The sequence below is a fragment of the Pagrus pagrus genome (genome assembly GCF_965226575.1).
Source record: "Pagrus pagrus genome assembly, chromosome: 11".
In the NCBI taxonomy this organism is placed as follows: Eukaryota; Metazoa; Chordata; class Actinopteri; order Spariformes; family Sparidae; genus Pagrus; species Pagrus pagrus.
The window spans coordinates 29,446,178-29,462,346 of NC_140195.1; the positions used below are offsets into that span (position 1 = coordinate 29,446,178).

Sequence of the window (16,169 nt, forward strand, 5' to 3'; positions counted from 1 at the left end):
CAAATATTTTAGAACTGATGCAAAACATGTAAATACTATTAAGAAAGTTGTGATGAGTTAGCTCGTAGCTGAAAGTACTGTGAGTGCCAATAACCACACAGAGGAGAAAATATGTTATGTTATTTCATCACTCAGTTCCTCCCAGTGGAGAACCTCTTTACAATCAGTCAAACTTGTGTTTTGTAATGCTCTCCACTGCTTTCAGCCACAGTGTTGATTCAGAGTGAATGTGTGGCTGTAGTACACAGCCTGCTCCTGGCAGTGCTGATAAGGTAAAAATGTCTTGAGGTTACTTTGATAAAGCTATGGGTCCAACCTAGAGAATAGCCTTCCACCCTCACTGTGAAGGAATGCAGAAAATGTTTGCACAACCTCCTCAGTGTTGCAACACTGCCGCACAAGGAAAGACATGAAAGTGTCCAAGTCTGTGTTTGGCTGGGAGAGTCTGGGTCAGCCTACCCCAAAATAATCAACGCTTTCATGGTGGAATTTTTGGGGTTTAATCATCCCGTCATCTTTAGCTAAGAACTGAGCATCTTCAGGTTTTAGTTTTTTTCTGACTACTCCTGGATGTTTGGCAGTGATTGAATGTAAATAACCACATTTACTCAAGCACTGTACTATAGTACATTTTGAGGTACTTGTACTTTAGTTGAGTATTCCAGTTTCTGCTACATTATACTACATTTTGGAGGGAAGCATCTTACTTATTACTTTACTACATTTATTTGATGACTTTAGTTACTAGCTACTTGGCAGATTACTGCAAAATAGCAGATGCTGCATCAGAGCCAAAGTAGGCACTTTTGAATTAATTTATATTATCTGCACCAAGAAAAATTATTATGATAATCAGAAAAATTACAACTGTGAAAAAGATACATATGTAATGGAGGCAGGGTATTTTGCAACTTACCAATAAGCTTTATTGTTAAAACACTGTTAACTATACTGGGAATTTATTTTATTTTATTATTATTTTTATATTAAATTACATAAGCCTCTCTTTCTGCATTATGTTCTCTAAAAAACAAGTTGTGTGTCAGCACATATCGGACAACATATATACCAATAGTGATATCTCTGTGATAGGCCAATATCGGCCAGCTAATACTGTATATGGGTCAGGTTCTAATCTAAAAGTATATTGGATACTTTAACAACACCCTTGAGCTGATAGGGATATTAGGGGTTTTAAAAAGTCCAATAGCCCCATAGACAATAGTATTTATTTTTCATAAACATGTAACATTAACAGACTTAATGCAGACCTCGTAGATTTGTGTTTCTTAAGAATTAGGACAGAGATACATACAGAGTGGAACATTTTATATTTAAAAAGTAAACTTGTTGTTGCTCTCTGGTGGACAGTCTAAGTAATTGAGATCCTGTATTTAGGTGACCTCAAACCTGGTTTGACAAATACACCGGTATGATATATCTGCAGTAAGATAATATTGGCTCAGCTGATTTATTTTGGGAATATTGTCAAGATTCAGCAATGCAGACATCTGTCCCAGTTATCTGTCCGGTACTGTGCAGGGACAGACGTATATTGTACAAGTAGCCAGTAGCACAAAATGTCAGGGTTGTCTCAGGTTGTAACATTACTGGAACAGCACAGTTCCTCTCAGTTTGGTGGATGTGGTACAGTACTGTGCAACAGAAATAGATAGTCTTTTGTTTGCCTTTGATACCTCAAACATCAAATGATGTTGATGATGCCATTTGTTGCTATGGTAATCTCTCCTGCTACTTGTATATTAGGTAGTTGACTGTAGAGACAGGAAACACTTGGTTCAAGAGTTGAAGAGGAATGTGACATGTGATAAAATCAAACAGCTGGCCCTTTATTAGTGAATAAATGTGAGTCTCTAAGTTTGGTGGTGGTTATAGAGCATATTTTTTAAAAATAAATGTTTATCAGTCTTTTACAGTTCATTTTAGGGTCCAATTAGATCATTAGAAATAAACTACATAGATATATACAAAAAGGCACATCAAGAACAGAACTTCAGCAATGATAGTCACAACATTATTTAGACCAAAAAATGGTGGGTATTTAATAAGATTTAGTAACATGACTGTAAGCTGTTCCAGTCACTTTCCAAAAGAAGAAAAAGCTCATACTCTTTTACCTGTTTTACTTACATATTTGATCTAGTCTTGATTTTAATTTGTCCAAGTTTTAGTAGTAAAGTTGTGAAACAGATTAGAGACTGATTATCAGAGTTTATTATAGATAGATTAATAGTAATCTGTATTTTGTCATTTTGTCCGTGGATGATGACATTCATTTCAAGAACTCCCAGGCTTCACTTTTTCTTATCATTTCTTTTCCAGTTTCCTTGGTTCTTATCCTGCAGTTTGCCAAATTATGACCCACAATTCCTGAAAGAACAGAACCTGACGCAGGAACAATTGGAACTAAACGCACCACTTGCTGACTTTTACACAAAAACTTTTAGGAATTAAAATTGGACAGAATGACTTTTTGAAGGTGGAGGTGTTTGGCTGTGTGTTTGGAATATGTTCTGGTAGGTAGACAGTGCCTCATCCCCATACACTATAAATTGTAACCCAAATAAATTCAGTATATACAAAAGTAGGGCTGCACAATTAATGAAAAGTTATAGAAATGTCATTATGGCCAAGTGCAATATCCAAATCGCAGAGGCTGCAGTTTGTTGTTAAAGGTAAAGTGTGTCACAAACAGCATTATTATGAAGTCCTGTAGTGCTGCAGAGATGCCCTGACTTTCAAATGTTGTTCGCCAGGTGTGAGAAAATAGGTTAGCTTGGTGCTGACCCTAACAAATGTCATAGCTATATGGTCTTAATAGATTCTTTTGTGAAAATGAAAATTGTGATGCAAAAATGATCATTCCCACTAATGGTGAATCATATCTCTATGGCAATATCCCTCAAAATAATCCCAATATGATTTTTTGTTTACTGTATCGTGCCGCCCTATGAAACACAGTAGCTCTGGTCTATATAGGACAGCATAAAATAAACTTTCACTGACTGTGTGTAGGTGATGTACAGTAGCACACAGAGCTCTCAGTATTCCCGTGAAAAGAGTGCTATAAATGCATCCAGAGACAGGTCTCTAGGAAAGTGTTGCTGTCATCCAGGATGTGCTCCAAAAGGCACAGCACAGCCACTAAAAATAGCCTTCAAGGTTTAAATTTAGGTTAAACTTTGTTGGGTGCTCAGGATGCTGCTGCTATTCAGAGCTGTTTCTGCCATCTTGTGGGCAAAATGGTACAATTGCAATTTGGAGCAGACGGCAGGTTCCTGTGAAAAGCCTTGATCATGTGGTACGATCCCCGCTCAGTGAGGAACATTTTATGCACAGGAGGGATTTGTGCATGTTTGCGTATACCTCATCTGATGAATACCACTTGGGGTGTGTGTGTAGTGTGACAGGAAGATGAAGAGGAGCAACCTAGAGGGGGAATGAAGGCAATTAGGAAGGGAGGGGAGAGAAGAGAGAGCGACACGGAGACGCGAGTGAAGCTGTTCGGTGAGACGAGGAGGAGGAGGAAGGCAGGATGAGACGAGGAGTAGCGGAGGAGGTGCAGGAGACCACCATGAGATTTGGGGTGTGACGGCGAGGGAGCGGTAACGTTCAGCTGGAGGGATGCTGCTCACGCTGCTTTTCTACCTTCGAGTCAAAGGTAGGGGATCTGGGGTCAGCGTGGATGATTCTCTCTGTGGGATTTGGACAATGTCGGGCCATCTGAGGTCTGTGCAGAGATATTCCGTCAGCCAGACAGCATGGCAGGCACACCAGAGAGGTTGCATGAATTGAGTTGACGTGAACTGGTTTGCCCTTTTGCCTGAGAAAACGTCATTAGTATTCACCTGGTGAAGGAAATGTGTTACTTGAATGAAAATTGTTTCTTCTTTTTAACACTAATCATGAAAAATATGTAGAAACTGCTGTCTTGCTGCATGTATTCTATAGTTTAACTCCAAACAGCATGAACTAGATCCATTTTCCACAGTAATGGATAAACAGACTGTCTTTCATTGTCACATCAGCGGCTGCATCTAAATTGAATATCCCCTGTTTTTTCCTCGCTGGGAGCATGTGGTGCTCTCCTCTGTCAGCTGCATGCTGTCAGTCCTGACAGCTTTTGCCTCCTGGTTCTTCTCAGTACCATTGGAGCTGCTGATTTGGATCTATGTAGCCTACTTAAAACCCTCCGTCCGCCTGTCTCCTTTGGGAAGTGACTTGTAATAATGTTAGAATATGTGACTTCTGATTAGCAGTTAGCAGCAGAGGAAGCAATACTGGACTTAGTTGGAAGGACATACCCTACCCTACTTATAATATATTACTGCATTTAAATTATTTAAAGGGGGACTGGTTGTTTTTGGAGAATAAATACAAATTTGTATTCCTGATTTTCAAACTGGACAAGCAAAGAGGCTGCACTGGAAGCTTTGTCACATTTCCCCTTAACTCTCCACATTCACAATTTTTTATAGTATGTCAAGGAGTGGCAGAACCATGGTTACAATCTCTTTCTATTCAATGTTAAATAGTTGTTAATGAGGTATTGACAATGACATTTTTAAGAAGCAAATCAGATTATCAGATGTTCGGTGATGTGATTGAATTCTCAACAGCCTGTTTCAGTGTTGTAGCGGAATATAACTTTGTGGAATAGTTGAGTTTTTTGAGGCTGGTCAAAATTCTGGTGTACAAAATATTCTGTTGCTTTCATGGCTTCAATGGAAGCACAGGTTCATAGATAACTGCAGCTGTTGCATCAATGCTCCAACCTATTATGTAAACACACTGATGAGACCAACTTTCCAAAATCAATGTGCAGATTTTATTTAGTGTGGGTGTTTAGAGCATATGAGTAGAAATGAGAATTGCTGTTTCAGCAGCACCAGACTGTTTAACCAAAATGCAAAGTAATTTAGGTCATGATTGATCAGTGACCCTAACACAGACCTGTCAGTACACACCACAGATGGAGTAATAGTGGATCTGCTGACTGCCTGAATGCTAAGCTCTCAAAATCACAGGACCGCTTTGTAGAACTTTAGTTAGGCTTTCCATTTGCTAAACTCTTTTTATTTAGCATTCAAATGAGATGTTGATGAAGGTTCTCAGTCATCCAGGTCACGGTAATTCTAAGTGCTGTATTGTAGGCAGCTGGACGTGTTTCAGTTTCTTGAAGACGTTTCACCTCTCATCCAAGAGGCTTCTTCAGTTCTAGCTAACTGGAGGGGAGTTGCAGGCTTTTAAACTCTGTGTGGGAGTGTCCTTACAGAGTCGTTAAGGACACGTGTGAGCTCTGAGTTTCAGAGTCGTTGGGGCCACTTGTGGGTCGTTGACTTAACCGGCCTTCATGTGGGTTGCTAGGGCTAGCTGAGCCCAGGTGTGAATGGTTGTTACGCTGTCTTGGGAAAGAACTCAATACTGCATTGTAGGTGGGTGATAATTCAAATGAATCCCTGACCAGTATTCTCACAAAATTTCAATATATTTACCATCACTGTTCAAGCATGCAAAGTGTAATACTTTGTCCTTGAGTTTCTATGGTGTATGGACCTCAATTTCTCATCTTTCGGGTGGCACCATGCTCAAAGTCTAGCTCCTAAAACTTCTTGCCTTCCTTTAAAAACACATTCATTGGAAGCTTTTTACAGCACCATGAAGAATTTCAAACGTACAGAACAATTTTCTGCTTCTATAAGTATTTAAAGAGTGTAGGCTTGAACATAAGAGAAGAGCAGTACTCAAAAGCCATCCGCAATAAACCCTTCATAGAGCCAGAAAGTCAGGGACCATGTTACATCATCACAGAGGTTCACACATTAATGTGAGGGCAGTGTGATCAACCTGGTATGAATCAGCACCCTGCAGGAACACTAACATGTCTTGCTGTTTCAAGTGTTGTTCTTAATGCAGGGTTTTCTAAACACATATAAGGGAGATGCTGATATAAGAAAATGTTGTACAATGTTGTCTTTGAGCATAGAGAGTCACATTATAATGCTCATGCACATATACAGTATAATGGGCTTTTATCCACAATCCTGAAAAAACAGATCAACTCAGGTGCAGTCCTCAAACCTGATGAGATTATCTTCTTTGTGAGGACTTGTATCACATCGGTATGCCAAGAGAGGGGGCATAACCTTGGGATTAAAGCAGCAATTTGTAAGATATGGCCTGAATTTTAGTTAAATCATTTAAAAAGTATCAACCCAGTGTGAAAGACAGAGCTATGTGAAAGACGTCTATTTACAGTGTTGCAAACATATCTACTGAAGTTGGCATGCCAGCCAGCTAGCCCCAGCCCACCGTGTGTCCTAAAACCTTCTAGTTTTAGCTGGGAGATGTAAAAGCGGCAAGTTTGCTACTAAGTCTGTTAAGTAAACAGAAAGAAAAGGAAATAATTGACATCTTATTGTCCTTACTAAACAGAAAACACACAACTGCACACCATCTGAATACAAGTTCCTCTCTTTTAACAAATTAAGACGAGCTTAACTGCCTCATTAACTCATTTTAAAACACTCTTCTTTTAAACTTGACATAACTAAAGAAGACTCACCAAAACAATCTTGGTTTGTCTTTCCACAGTCGCCTCTGGTTTGGTCAAAATAATTATTTGACCAAATTATAATTCCTAAAAATAATTTGGTCAAATAATTCATTTTTTCCTCAGCTTAGCAACAACTGTGAAGATTTTGGCTTAAAAAAGGGTGTAAATAACGTCTTTTAAAAACTATTTGGGATCTCTGGTGATTTGGATCGAAACGTCACCTGACTTTCTATTGGCATGACGATGAGTAGATAATGACTGAAATTTCATTTTTGGAACTCACCCTTTAAGCTTGTGTCAGTGTTTTATTTTGTTGTCTTCAATTCTTTGTAGGTTCACATATTTATCAGTCTAGTATTTCTGGAAGGAGAAACGTTGTGTTGCTGTGAGGGAATGTCAGATGAACCTGTACAACTTGTTGCACACAAATACAACAAGTTGGTGTATATTAGCATTTCTTTCTGTCAGTTGATATTGGACTCAGTGCCCACTTTAGAGAAAAAATGATTCCATAGGTTGCTTGTTACAGTGTGTCTTCTCATTCACACTTGAGCTCTCAGCAGTCTGATATGGATGTGAGGGTAACACAGTGATCTGTTGCCATGGTGTCACCTACAGTGACTGACGCATCCACATGTTACACTGACTCGACAGTCCAGGGGATCCCACTTGTCTCCCACTCTAACCCCTTCAGAGACCCCCTGTGGTCTTTAGTTTTTTTCTGTGCTTTGCATGACTCCTAAATCCGGAACAAATTTCACTAATCCCAACTTTTAAATTGGGTATCTTTTGTAGTGTAATTAATTAAAAGTCAAACTAACAAAGTTAGCCATGCCACTATTGAGCATCTCTTATCACAGAGGACTAATTGTGTCTAAAAACCTCAGGGGTGTTTCATTGATCCCTCTCAGCTTCTTTGGAAGTGAAAGCCTGATGAGAATAATGTAATAACCTTAACCTAACCTACTGTATATACTGGCCCTTAACAATTGGCAGCAGGAACAGAGTGTCCAGAAAGGAACTTGGCACTTGTGAAGCCTTGTGCTCTCTTTTTCTTTTTTCTTTTCTCTCTCTCTCTCTTTTTGTTCTTGTTGGGTATTATTGGGAGGGCGCGGGCGTTGTTGGTAGCAACTTGAATGCTGCTACTTTCCTGCGAGTGAGAGGAACAATGTCTGGAAATGAGTCAAGCTCTCATAAATGTCCTGTCTTGGAGAGATTTGGTTGAGTACCACCCTGTTCGCCTGCGACACAACTCCCTGTATCAGCTACAGATTAGCACCAGCAGGCTGTCTACTCCTCTTTATACCTTCCACGGACAAAATGGCAGGACTGCGTGCATTGCCCTTTGCATCCGGAGGTGTAGTATTGTCTTTTCATTCATATAAGAATCGGTTTGACTTGTCTGCTTTGTTCTATCAGTCTGTATCTTTCTTACTCTCAATTTGGCACCTTGGCAGAAAAATGGGGCAATGCAACACTCATCGTTCTCCGGAGGGGGATGTTGTAATAGGTCAGCTCTTTGAAGGTCTGCTAGTCAAGTGCAAGTGGAGTGTTGCAAGCACATGTCGGAGGCAGCTGTGTTTCTGGTTGGCATCGCCTTCAGACTGCGAGGATGATCCTAGCAAGTTGTAAACAAGAAGTGATCCACCCCTCCGATCCAGAAATTGTTTTTTAATTGGATGCAGTAAGCAATAACATCTGCTATAACCAGAGGGGATATAGTGTGATGTCATTGTCTGTGTAGGAAGTGATAATCGGATTATTATGGGTAAAACATTAAAGAACAGCCTAGACGAGGCTTTGAAATCCCATGGGTGTATTTATCCGTAGTTGACATTGACGGATTTTTGGGTCAGTATTGTGACAATATTTACTGTGTCATGAGGAGTCACAGCGGAACAGCAGCAATTGACTCAGAGGAGAAATCACTTCTTGGTTCATTTGTGCTCATATTTCAAACTGTTCTCCTCAGATTTAACATTTCCTGCACTCTCCTGCATGCCTTTGGCTCTATAAACATCTGTCACTTCCCTACAGCAACTGAGAATCTGATGTGGTGTGTGGATTTCACTTCACACACACACACACACACACACCAACCTCATCGAAAGATGTGCTCCTGGTACACCTGAGGCCATGAGTGAAGCCGTGCTGTTATTGTGCTAAACTGGTTTTTTTTTGGGTTTGGTTTGGTTTTTTCTGGTCTACTCCAACAGCAGCATGATGCTCTACCAAGTGATGAACAGTTCTAGTCCAAAAGAATAGGAAAACAGTTTCCTGCACTTACAAATGTATTTCAGGGGCTGCTATGGCTCAGGAGGTAGAGCATTCAAGTGTGCTTGGGTAAGATACTGGACCTCTCCTTATGGCTGTTCCACTGCTTTGTGTGTGTACATGTATGAGTGAAGGGTGATGAGCAGGTTGGCACTGTGAATGGCAACCTCTGCGATTGAGTATGAATGTGTGTGTGAATATGTTGTAAAGCACTTTGAGTAGTTTGTAGACTGAAAAGCCCTACTGTATATTAATGCAGTTCATTTACAGATTACCATTTATTTTACATCTAGAACTGCAAGACCCTGCAGGACCACACCAAGCCCAATATAACTTGGACCTGGCCAGACCCAGGTTGGATCTCAGTTATAAGTTACAAAATGGACTTGTGAAGACTCAACTCTTTGGTTTGAGCCTTTAATCTCTGAGGCATTAAACAACTTTTAAAAGGAGAAACTTAACACCCAGTTTCGGCTTGAACATGCATTACCTCCCTTTCCAAATGTAAAGATTTCGCGTTGAATGAGCATAATATAATATAAGATAAGATAAGATAATAGTAGGGCTGTTGAAGTTAGTGCGATAATAATGCATTCACGCAAATTCCTCTTAACGCGATTAACGCACGCACGTTTTGACCCTTGGCCCACTCCATAGGTTGGGAAATCAGAAGGCGATGCAGCAGTAACGTTGTGGATGGCAGCAGAAACAAACCTCTTTGAGCAGAAATAGATAAAGGAAAGGGTCTTTTGAATGTCTGTTCAGCTTCAAAGCCCTGCCAGATGGTTCTCTCCACAAGAACAAAGTTTTTTACATTTACTGCCGATGTGGACTGAGTTACCACCGGAGTACGTCCAGTCTCAAATACCACTTGCTGGCCGAGCACACAGCTGATGCAGAGAGCCCTCCTCCCCTCACCAGAGACAGACCACGCTGGATAGTTTGCGACAGAGACGCCTGAACAACTCTACATGTGACAAACTTTCAACAGCAATAGCTAAATGTGTGGCTACAGCTTGCAGGCCGGTTAATATTGTTCAGTTAACCTTTACAAGTGTAAAGTTGGACACTACATTGTGTTAGTATTACTAAGGAATGTTACATTTAGGTCAGTATGCCCATCTGTTGTGTGATTGTTGGGCTTGAGTTTGCCATGTTATGCTTCCAGCATATTTTCTGAGCATGCAGTACCTTTGAGGTTATTCTGGAAAATATTCTGGACAGTGTTTATCATTGTTTTGGATCGTTGCAATAATAATAAACAAACATTTGCAAAAAGCAAGCATATTTGTCCACTCCAATATTGATAAGAGTATTAAAATCTTAGTTAACTATGGACAATCATGCAGTTAATCATGATTAAATATCTTATTGACAGCCCTAATAATATAGTATAATATAATATAATATGATATAATATAATGTAATATTTTAAGCTTCCCCGTTAGTGGGGAGCTTATTTCACCTCATTGTGAGGGGGATGACTGGCAGTAGCAGAATGTAGTGTATTGGCTGGGGTGAAAGGTTTGTCCTGGATTTAGGTTGAGCATGAGCCATTGGAGGGCATTTCTCAGTGGCTTTAATTGGATCGAGCAGCCGGAGATAGCCTGGAGCGGGTTGTCACAACTATGTTGGCCACAGAGAATAGCTGGTAAACTGGAAATACACTGTCATGATTACAAATGAAATATTCACCATTTGAACCCAGGGACTGATGAATGCAGCCTGTATAGCAGCCAGATACAGATTTAAGAGGAAAACATTGACTCACGTATTTAAAACTCCTGTGTAACCTCTCATCTTTTCATCAACACTCGGATTAAAGACACCGAGCTAAGTGCTGCAATTTACCACTTCGTACAAACATCTGTTTACAATTAATTATTTAATCACATGCACTGTATTTAGCATCTGACGTGGGCACTGAAGAGTGCACCATGATGTGTAGGTTCACCTTCCTTCCCCCGAGCTTCCCCACTCGCCCACTAGTAAGGGCGCTGGGTAACTATGGAAACACGCAGCAGTGATTCTCCAAGGCAGTTTCCTTTAGAGACCTTGAGTTAACAGGATTAGAGGGAATTCACAGACGAGACCCCAAAGAGCAAGGCCTCTTTGTGTCTCCCATCTGCTCGCTTCACTCTGATCTCTACTGCCCTGACTCAGAGAGAGAAAGATGCTAGAATCACAAAAATATTCATCACAATGCAAAAAAGGCACAATGCAAAGCAGTTGAGTGTACATTGAAGACACCAGAGGCCTCTAAGGCAGTGCTGACTTTTTCTATAGCGGTGCCTTTTCATCCTCAGGCAGTACCTCGTGTACCATGTGTTTACTACTGTTTAATTCCCTCTCTGTGACAAACTGTTTGCATACAGAGACAAGCACAACATACATTTCGATCAAGATCAATCAACCAAAGTCAACATATAATAATGTCAGAATTGCACATTGTAGATGATAGCCAAGCATGGTGGTCAATAAAGAAGAGCAGATTCTCAACTTAAACACTGAAGACTGTGTGAGGTTGCATGTTCAAGCCATCTGCAACACGAGTTCATCCCAGGGCATGAAAATTTAAACACAGCTCTGTACCCATCGCTCGAGAGATAAACAGCCAATCTGGTATATGTGTTGTACCTTATTCTGCACAATGGTGCAATCATTGTTCAGAGAAGGAGAAGCAGGGATTTGTTGTTAAGATTCACTTTTATTTGCAGACAATGACATCCTGACATCCTCACTGCTAACTAATAATAGCTGGTATATGGTGGGCTGTGGCTACCATAGCAACAGAGGCAAAAAAGTGAGTGAGTGGAGGAGGACATAACAGCCGCACCCGTCTCTGGAACAACCAACCAGACTGGAAAACCAGTACAGACGTGGGGAGGTGCTGAGAGAGCAGCTAGTGAATAATTAGTGGGATCAGGATTTTAATGCCTGATGTGTTTCAGCCAGCCACGTCAATTCATGGCAGCACATTTAAATTGGCTGATAACGTACTCATTTGTACGGCAGCAGGTTTATCAGTTCATGGACATAAGCAACACTCCTCTATGCCTTTCAAGGGGCACTCTACTGATTTTATACGTGAAGTTTATTTATGGGACTGCACTATTCAGACTGTGAAAAGAAGGAGGAGGAAGCACTTTGTTAAGTCTTAGAAAATAACCCTGCTGATCTGATGATGTCTTCAGTTATCTCAGCTTGGGCTTGGAGACTTTACATTTTTACCATAACGTCTGTAGTTGGAGTTTGAAAGATGTGGACCTTTACCAGAGGATGGTCTAATGAAAATATGCTTTCAAGTTTCATTGTGATAGATTTTTTTGGAACTTGACTTGAATATTACTAAAAGTCAGGATATCTCCGTCTCTGCATTATTGGTTTTGAGAATAATTTGCCAGCCACCTGCAGGTCTCCAACAATTATGAAACAGACTTGAGAAAATTGGACAGCTAGACGTTCTTTGAGACACAGTATGATAATAATTCAAACTAGAAAATGCATTTGCTGCAGTGTGAATGCTGGCAGCTGCTTTCAAAGCAATGCTAAAAAATATAGAAATAGATTTTTGAAAATTTTCAAGGCTTACATGCATTGCTCTGGTATTTGTCCTTGAAAATGTTAAATTACCTTAACTCCAGTCGATTATCTCTTTTTTTAGCATTTTAATTCTACCTCGTTCTCCACCTTACATTAGTGTTATCTCGCAAACTACTTGGATCTGCTCGATTTGCTTTGCTGTTCCCTCTCAATCTCTGGTTTCTTCATTGCACACACACTGGCCTGCTGCATCCACCATCTTTCTCTGCACGTCTGCTCTCTCTCTCCAGTGTGTGTGTGTCTTTACAGAGATTTAGCGATCAGAGATTGTCCACTAACTACCTGATCATGGATGGCGTCCTTCTCTCACATGGATTTAAAAAAAAAGAAGAAAAAGAAAAAAAGTCATACTAAAATGGACCACCAAATACAGCTTAGTGGCAGTTAATACACGAGTCATACGCAACATTCTGATATTTTCCAAACCTGGCAACAAACTGATGAGTAGAGAAATGTTATCAATGCACTGAAACATCTCAGGTCAAAACATTGTGGTATTCACCCATTCAAAGACAAGAATTTATGATCAAGAGGATGGATGATAATGGAGAAACCCTCAGTGTTTGTCCAACAAGTCCCCCAAACCAAACAATTTATAAAGCTGTTGTAAATGATTTGACAAAATGACCATAGCTCTAGTGACACAACAATGTTGTTTGTCCTTGCTTTCCAAAAACCAATACCAATGACCATTACAACCACGAATAATGTTTTATCAACATACTGCGACTGTATGCACAGGACATAGCTCACTTATAACTGTTTGTCTATTGTTCTTAATATTGATAATCAGGTTTAAATGCAAACAAATTAATAGATAATAATAATAATAATAATAACAATAATAATCAAGATTAATAATGTGTCTGATTCAAATCTGTTTCTCTTTTAGAAGGTTACAATATTCATGATGAATCCCAGCAAACCTTTAGTAAGAATGTAGAATGTGTCCTTATCATTTTAAAACATTGTCTGGTGTGAGGACAGAACCTCCCAGTTTCAGCTCACTGCTAGTTGCATCATGTTTATGCTTCTGGAACGTATTAATAACTGACTACAGTGTATGATCCTATTATAAATAGCTGCACCTTCATGGTCTCATCTGAATAAAAAGGTAATATGAAGCACTACTAAGTCATCACTAGGAGTTAAAGAAAAGAAAGGATAGAAGAAGCAGCAGGGAAAAAGATGAAGGGAGAGGATGAAAGAAGAGAATAGATTGGTGAGGAAGGGAGTGGAGAGGGAGGCAGGCGCTTGTGTGTGTGTGTGTGTGTGTGTGTGTGTGTGTGTGTGTGTGTGTGTGTGTGTGTGTGTGTGTATGGGTGTGAGCATGCGTATACATCGTAGAGAAACCTGATGGTTGTTTTCCCCTCACTTGAACTCAGACTTCACTCGAAGGAAGAGCCTCAGGACTGTTACCTCAGCTTTCTCTCTTTTCTATCACTCCATCTCCATCTCCCCCCTCTGTTTTAGCAGACCTCCATCCCCCTCTCCATTAGTCTCTCACCATGAAGCTACTCTACAACTGTTTCCTCTCTCTTCTAGAATCGATCTATCGCCGCGGGGCCAGAAGATGGAGGAAACTCTACCGAGTCAACGGGCACCTCTTCCAGGCCAAGCGCTTTAACAGGGTGAGTGTCTTCAAACCGTGCTAATAGTAGTACATGCAGTAATGCCTGAGCAATGCTTCAGTCAGTTCAGTTAACTGAGCCTGTTTTCAGTGGGAAATCTTGTTGTTGGGAGACACAGGAAGTTTTAAAAGTGATAATGGATGGTTGCTTGATTCAAAGGTGAAGTTTGGTTTGAGGAGCTTTGGAGATGTTTTAATACTTACTGACCAATTTTAGAATTAATATGAACAGTTGAATTTCTCCCACTGAATTTTGCTGAACACTGTAGGGGAGCATTAGTTGTGTTTGTAGCCTCATTAGTGACCAACATGTCTGTGTCATTAGCGTCATTTGCAAAATGCAGGAATGGAAAGCATTTGCTAGCAGCAGTTGACATTTGTCAGATTAAACATTTTATGGATTTAAATGAAAATCTGTCTACTCAACTCCATGCTGATGGAAAGTTGGGTGTTTCATAGTCCACAAAACATTTCTGGAGCTTCACAGCAAAACAGTGTTGCAGCATTCTCTGAAACAACTGAAGTAGATGGGGACTTGGTTTAAAATGTAAAAGACAAAAACAACAATCAGAAATAAAATATAAAATGGCTCCATACAGTTTGTCCAGTGCAATCCAAGTCTCTGGAAGCCCCGAGATTGAAAATGTGTTGTGGAGATGAAATGTGTTGTGGATACTGAAATATACCTGAGTTTCCATTGGCATGGCGCGTTTCTTTTTTCCGGTGAACTGTTCCTTTAGGATTGTTAGTTCTGTAAGTTGATTTACCTGTGTTGATCTCATCCACACAACACAGGAAGCAGTTTTCTGTTGCACATATATCTAGTGCGAGCTTCTAAATCTGTGCAGTGTGACAGTCTCTCTGTGTGGAGTATACAGTCCAGTATGTCACAAACATTCTGCAGCTAAATTATATATGACAGGTAATCAAGTCACCGCTCCAGCTTAGCTATCTGGATATTGATGCATAATTCATGGTGTCCTAGTTATGGCTTGTTTAGCAGTTGTCTCAGCTCTCAGCTACACACACACACACACACACACACACACACACACACACACACACACACACACACACACACACACACACACACACACCTGAAGGCACATGTGGGCTTTCATCATTTCCCTGCCAAGATGTTAAAGAGCTCTAGCTGCTCACCCTGCTTGTCTGAAACAGGACAGCAGCTTTTAAAGGGTTCCCATTCTGTAATGCACGATGGCCATTCAGAACGGCAAAAGAAGAAAGGCATTAATAATATTTCACTTAGGTACCTAATGTGTTTTCTCTGAAGAGGAAGAAAGAAGATCAGGTTCTACTGCTGCCAGTACAAGGCTGAGCCGTGTGTTGTGGCCTCTTCTTTTGTTAGCTCTAGCCAGATCATACCATATGCTATCATAGCATTTGTATGATATGTTTAAATTGTTTGTTTAAAATGTCAATTAAGTAGCAAGTAAACACAAATTAGATTCCTTTATTTACCAGAACCATGTAGTTGCTCAGAGCTCAAAATTTGTTTCCAAGTATGATCGGAAAGTGTATCGATCTTCTCTCATTATTGTGATAGGTGTATATTATATTAAGGATATTATGGTGATATGAAATAAGTGTTGTCTTTTCCTGCTTTTAAAGGCTGTATTACAGTAAAGTGATGTAATTTTCTGAACTGACCAGACTGTTCTACTTGTTCTAATACTTGTCTTTACCCACTTCATTATATCGTCATCATATCCACATTACTGATGAAAACTGATAGATGTTCCTGACTATACTGTCGCAAAATTGATGTTGAGGTATTTGGTTAAAAATGTCAAAATGTAAACATATGTAGTATATCCCGTGTCTCAATGTAGCAAAGACAAATTGCACAAATATTATTTTCAAGACAGCTTTCAGATAAACAGCCAGTTAGCATATAAGCATCTGAGAAGTGAGGGGGACACCTCAAAGGAAAGGAAGCTTCAGAATCATTGGAGGGGGTAGTCATGGGGGTAAGAAAACTCAGTTTCTGTTCTTGTTCATTTGTTTTTAAATGGGCTCCTTCTCAGAGTTGTGTATCACAGCATTCAGTTCAGTGGTACAACC

General features: G+C 40.0%; 1 protein-coding gene across 4 annotated transcripts in view; it reads left to right on the top strand.

Annotated features, from left to right (window-relative positions):
• Positions 1-16,169, top strand: part of prkcz (protein kinase C, zeta) — a 136,213-nt gene that overhangs the window by 51,776 nt on the left and 68,268 nt on the right. For 2 of the 4 annotated variants that reach the window (XM_084366365.1, XM_084366366.1), the window contains exon 5: positions 14,000-14,085. In XM_084366365.1, the coding sequence (XP_084222491.1) occupies positions 14,000-14,085 (86 nt within the window). Of the gene's footprint in view, positions 1-3,388; positions 3,683-7,829; positions 7,935-13,999; positions 14,086-16,169 lie in introns of those variants that run through there. The other 2 variants (XM_084366368.1, XM_084366367.1) reach the window with 2 other exon arrangements.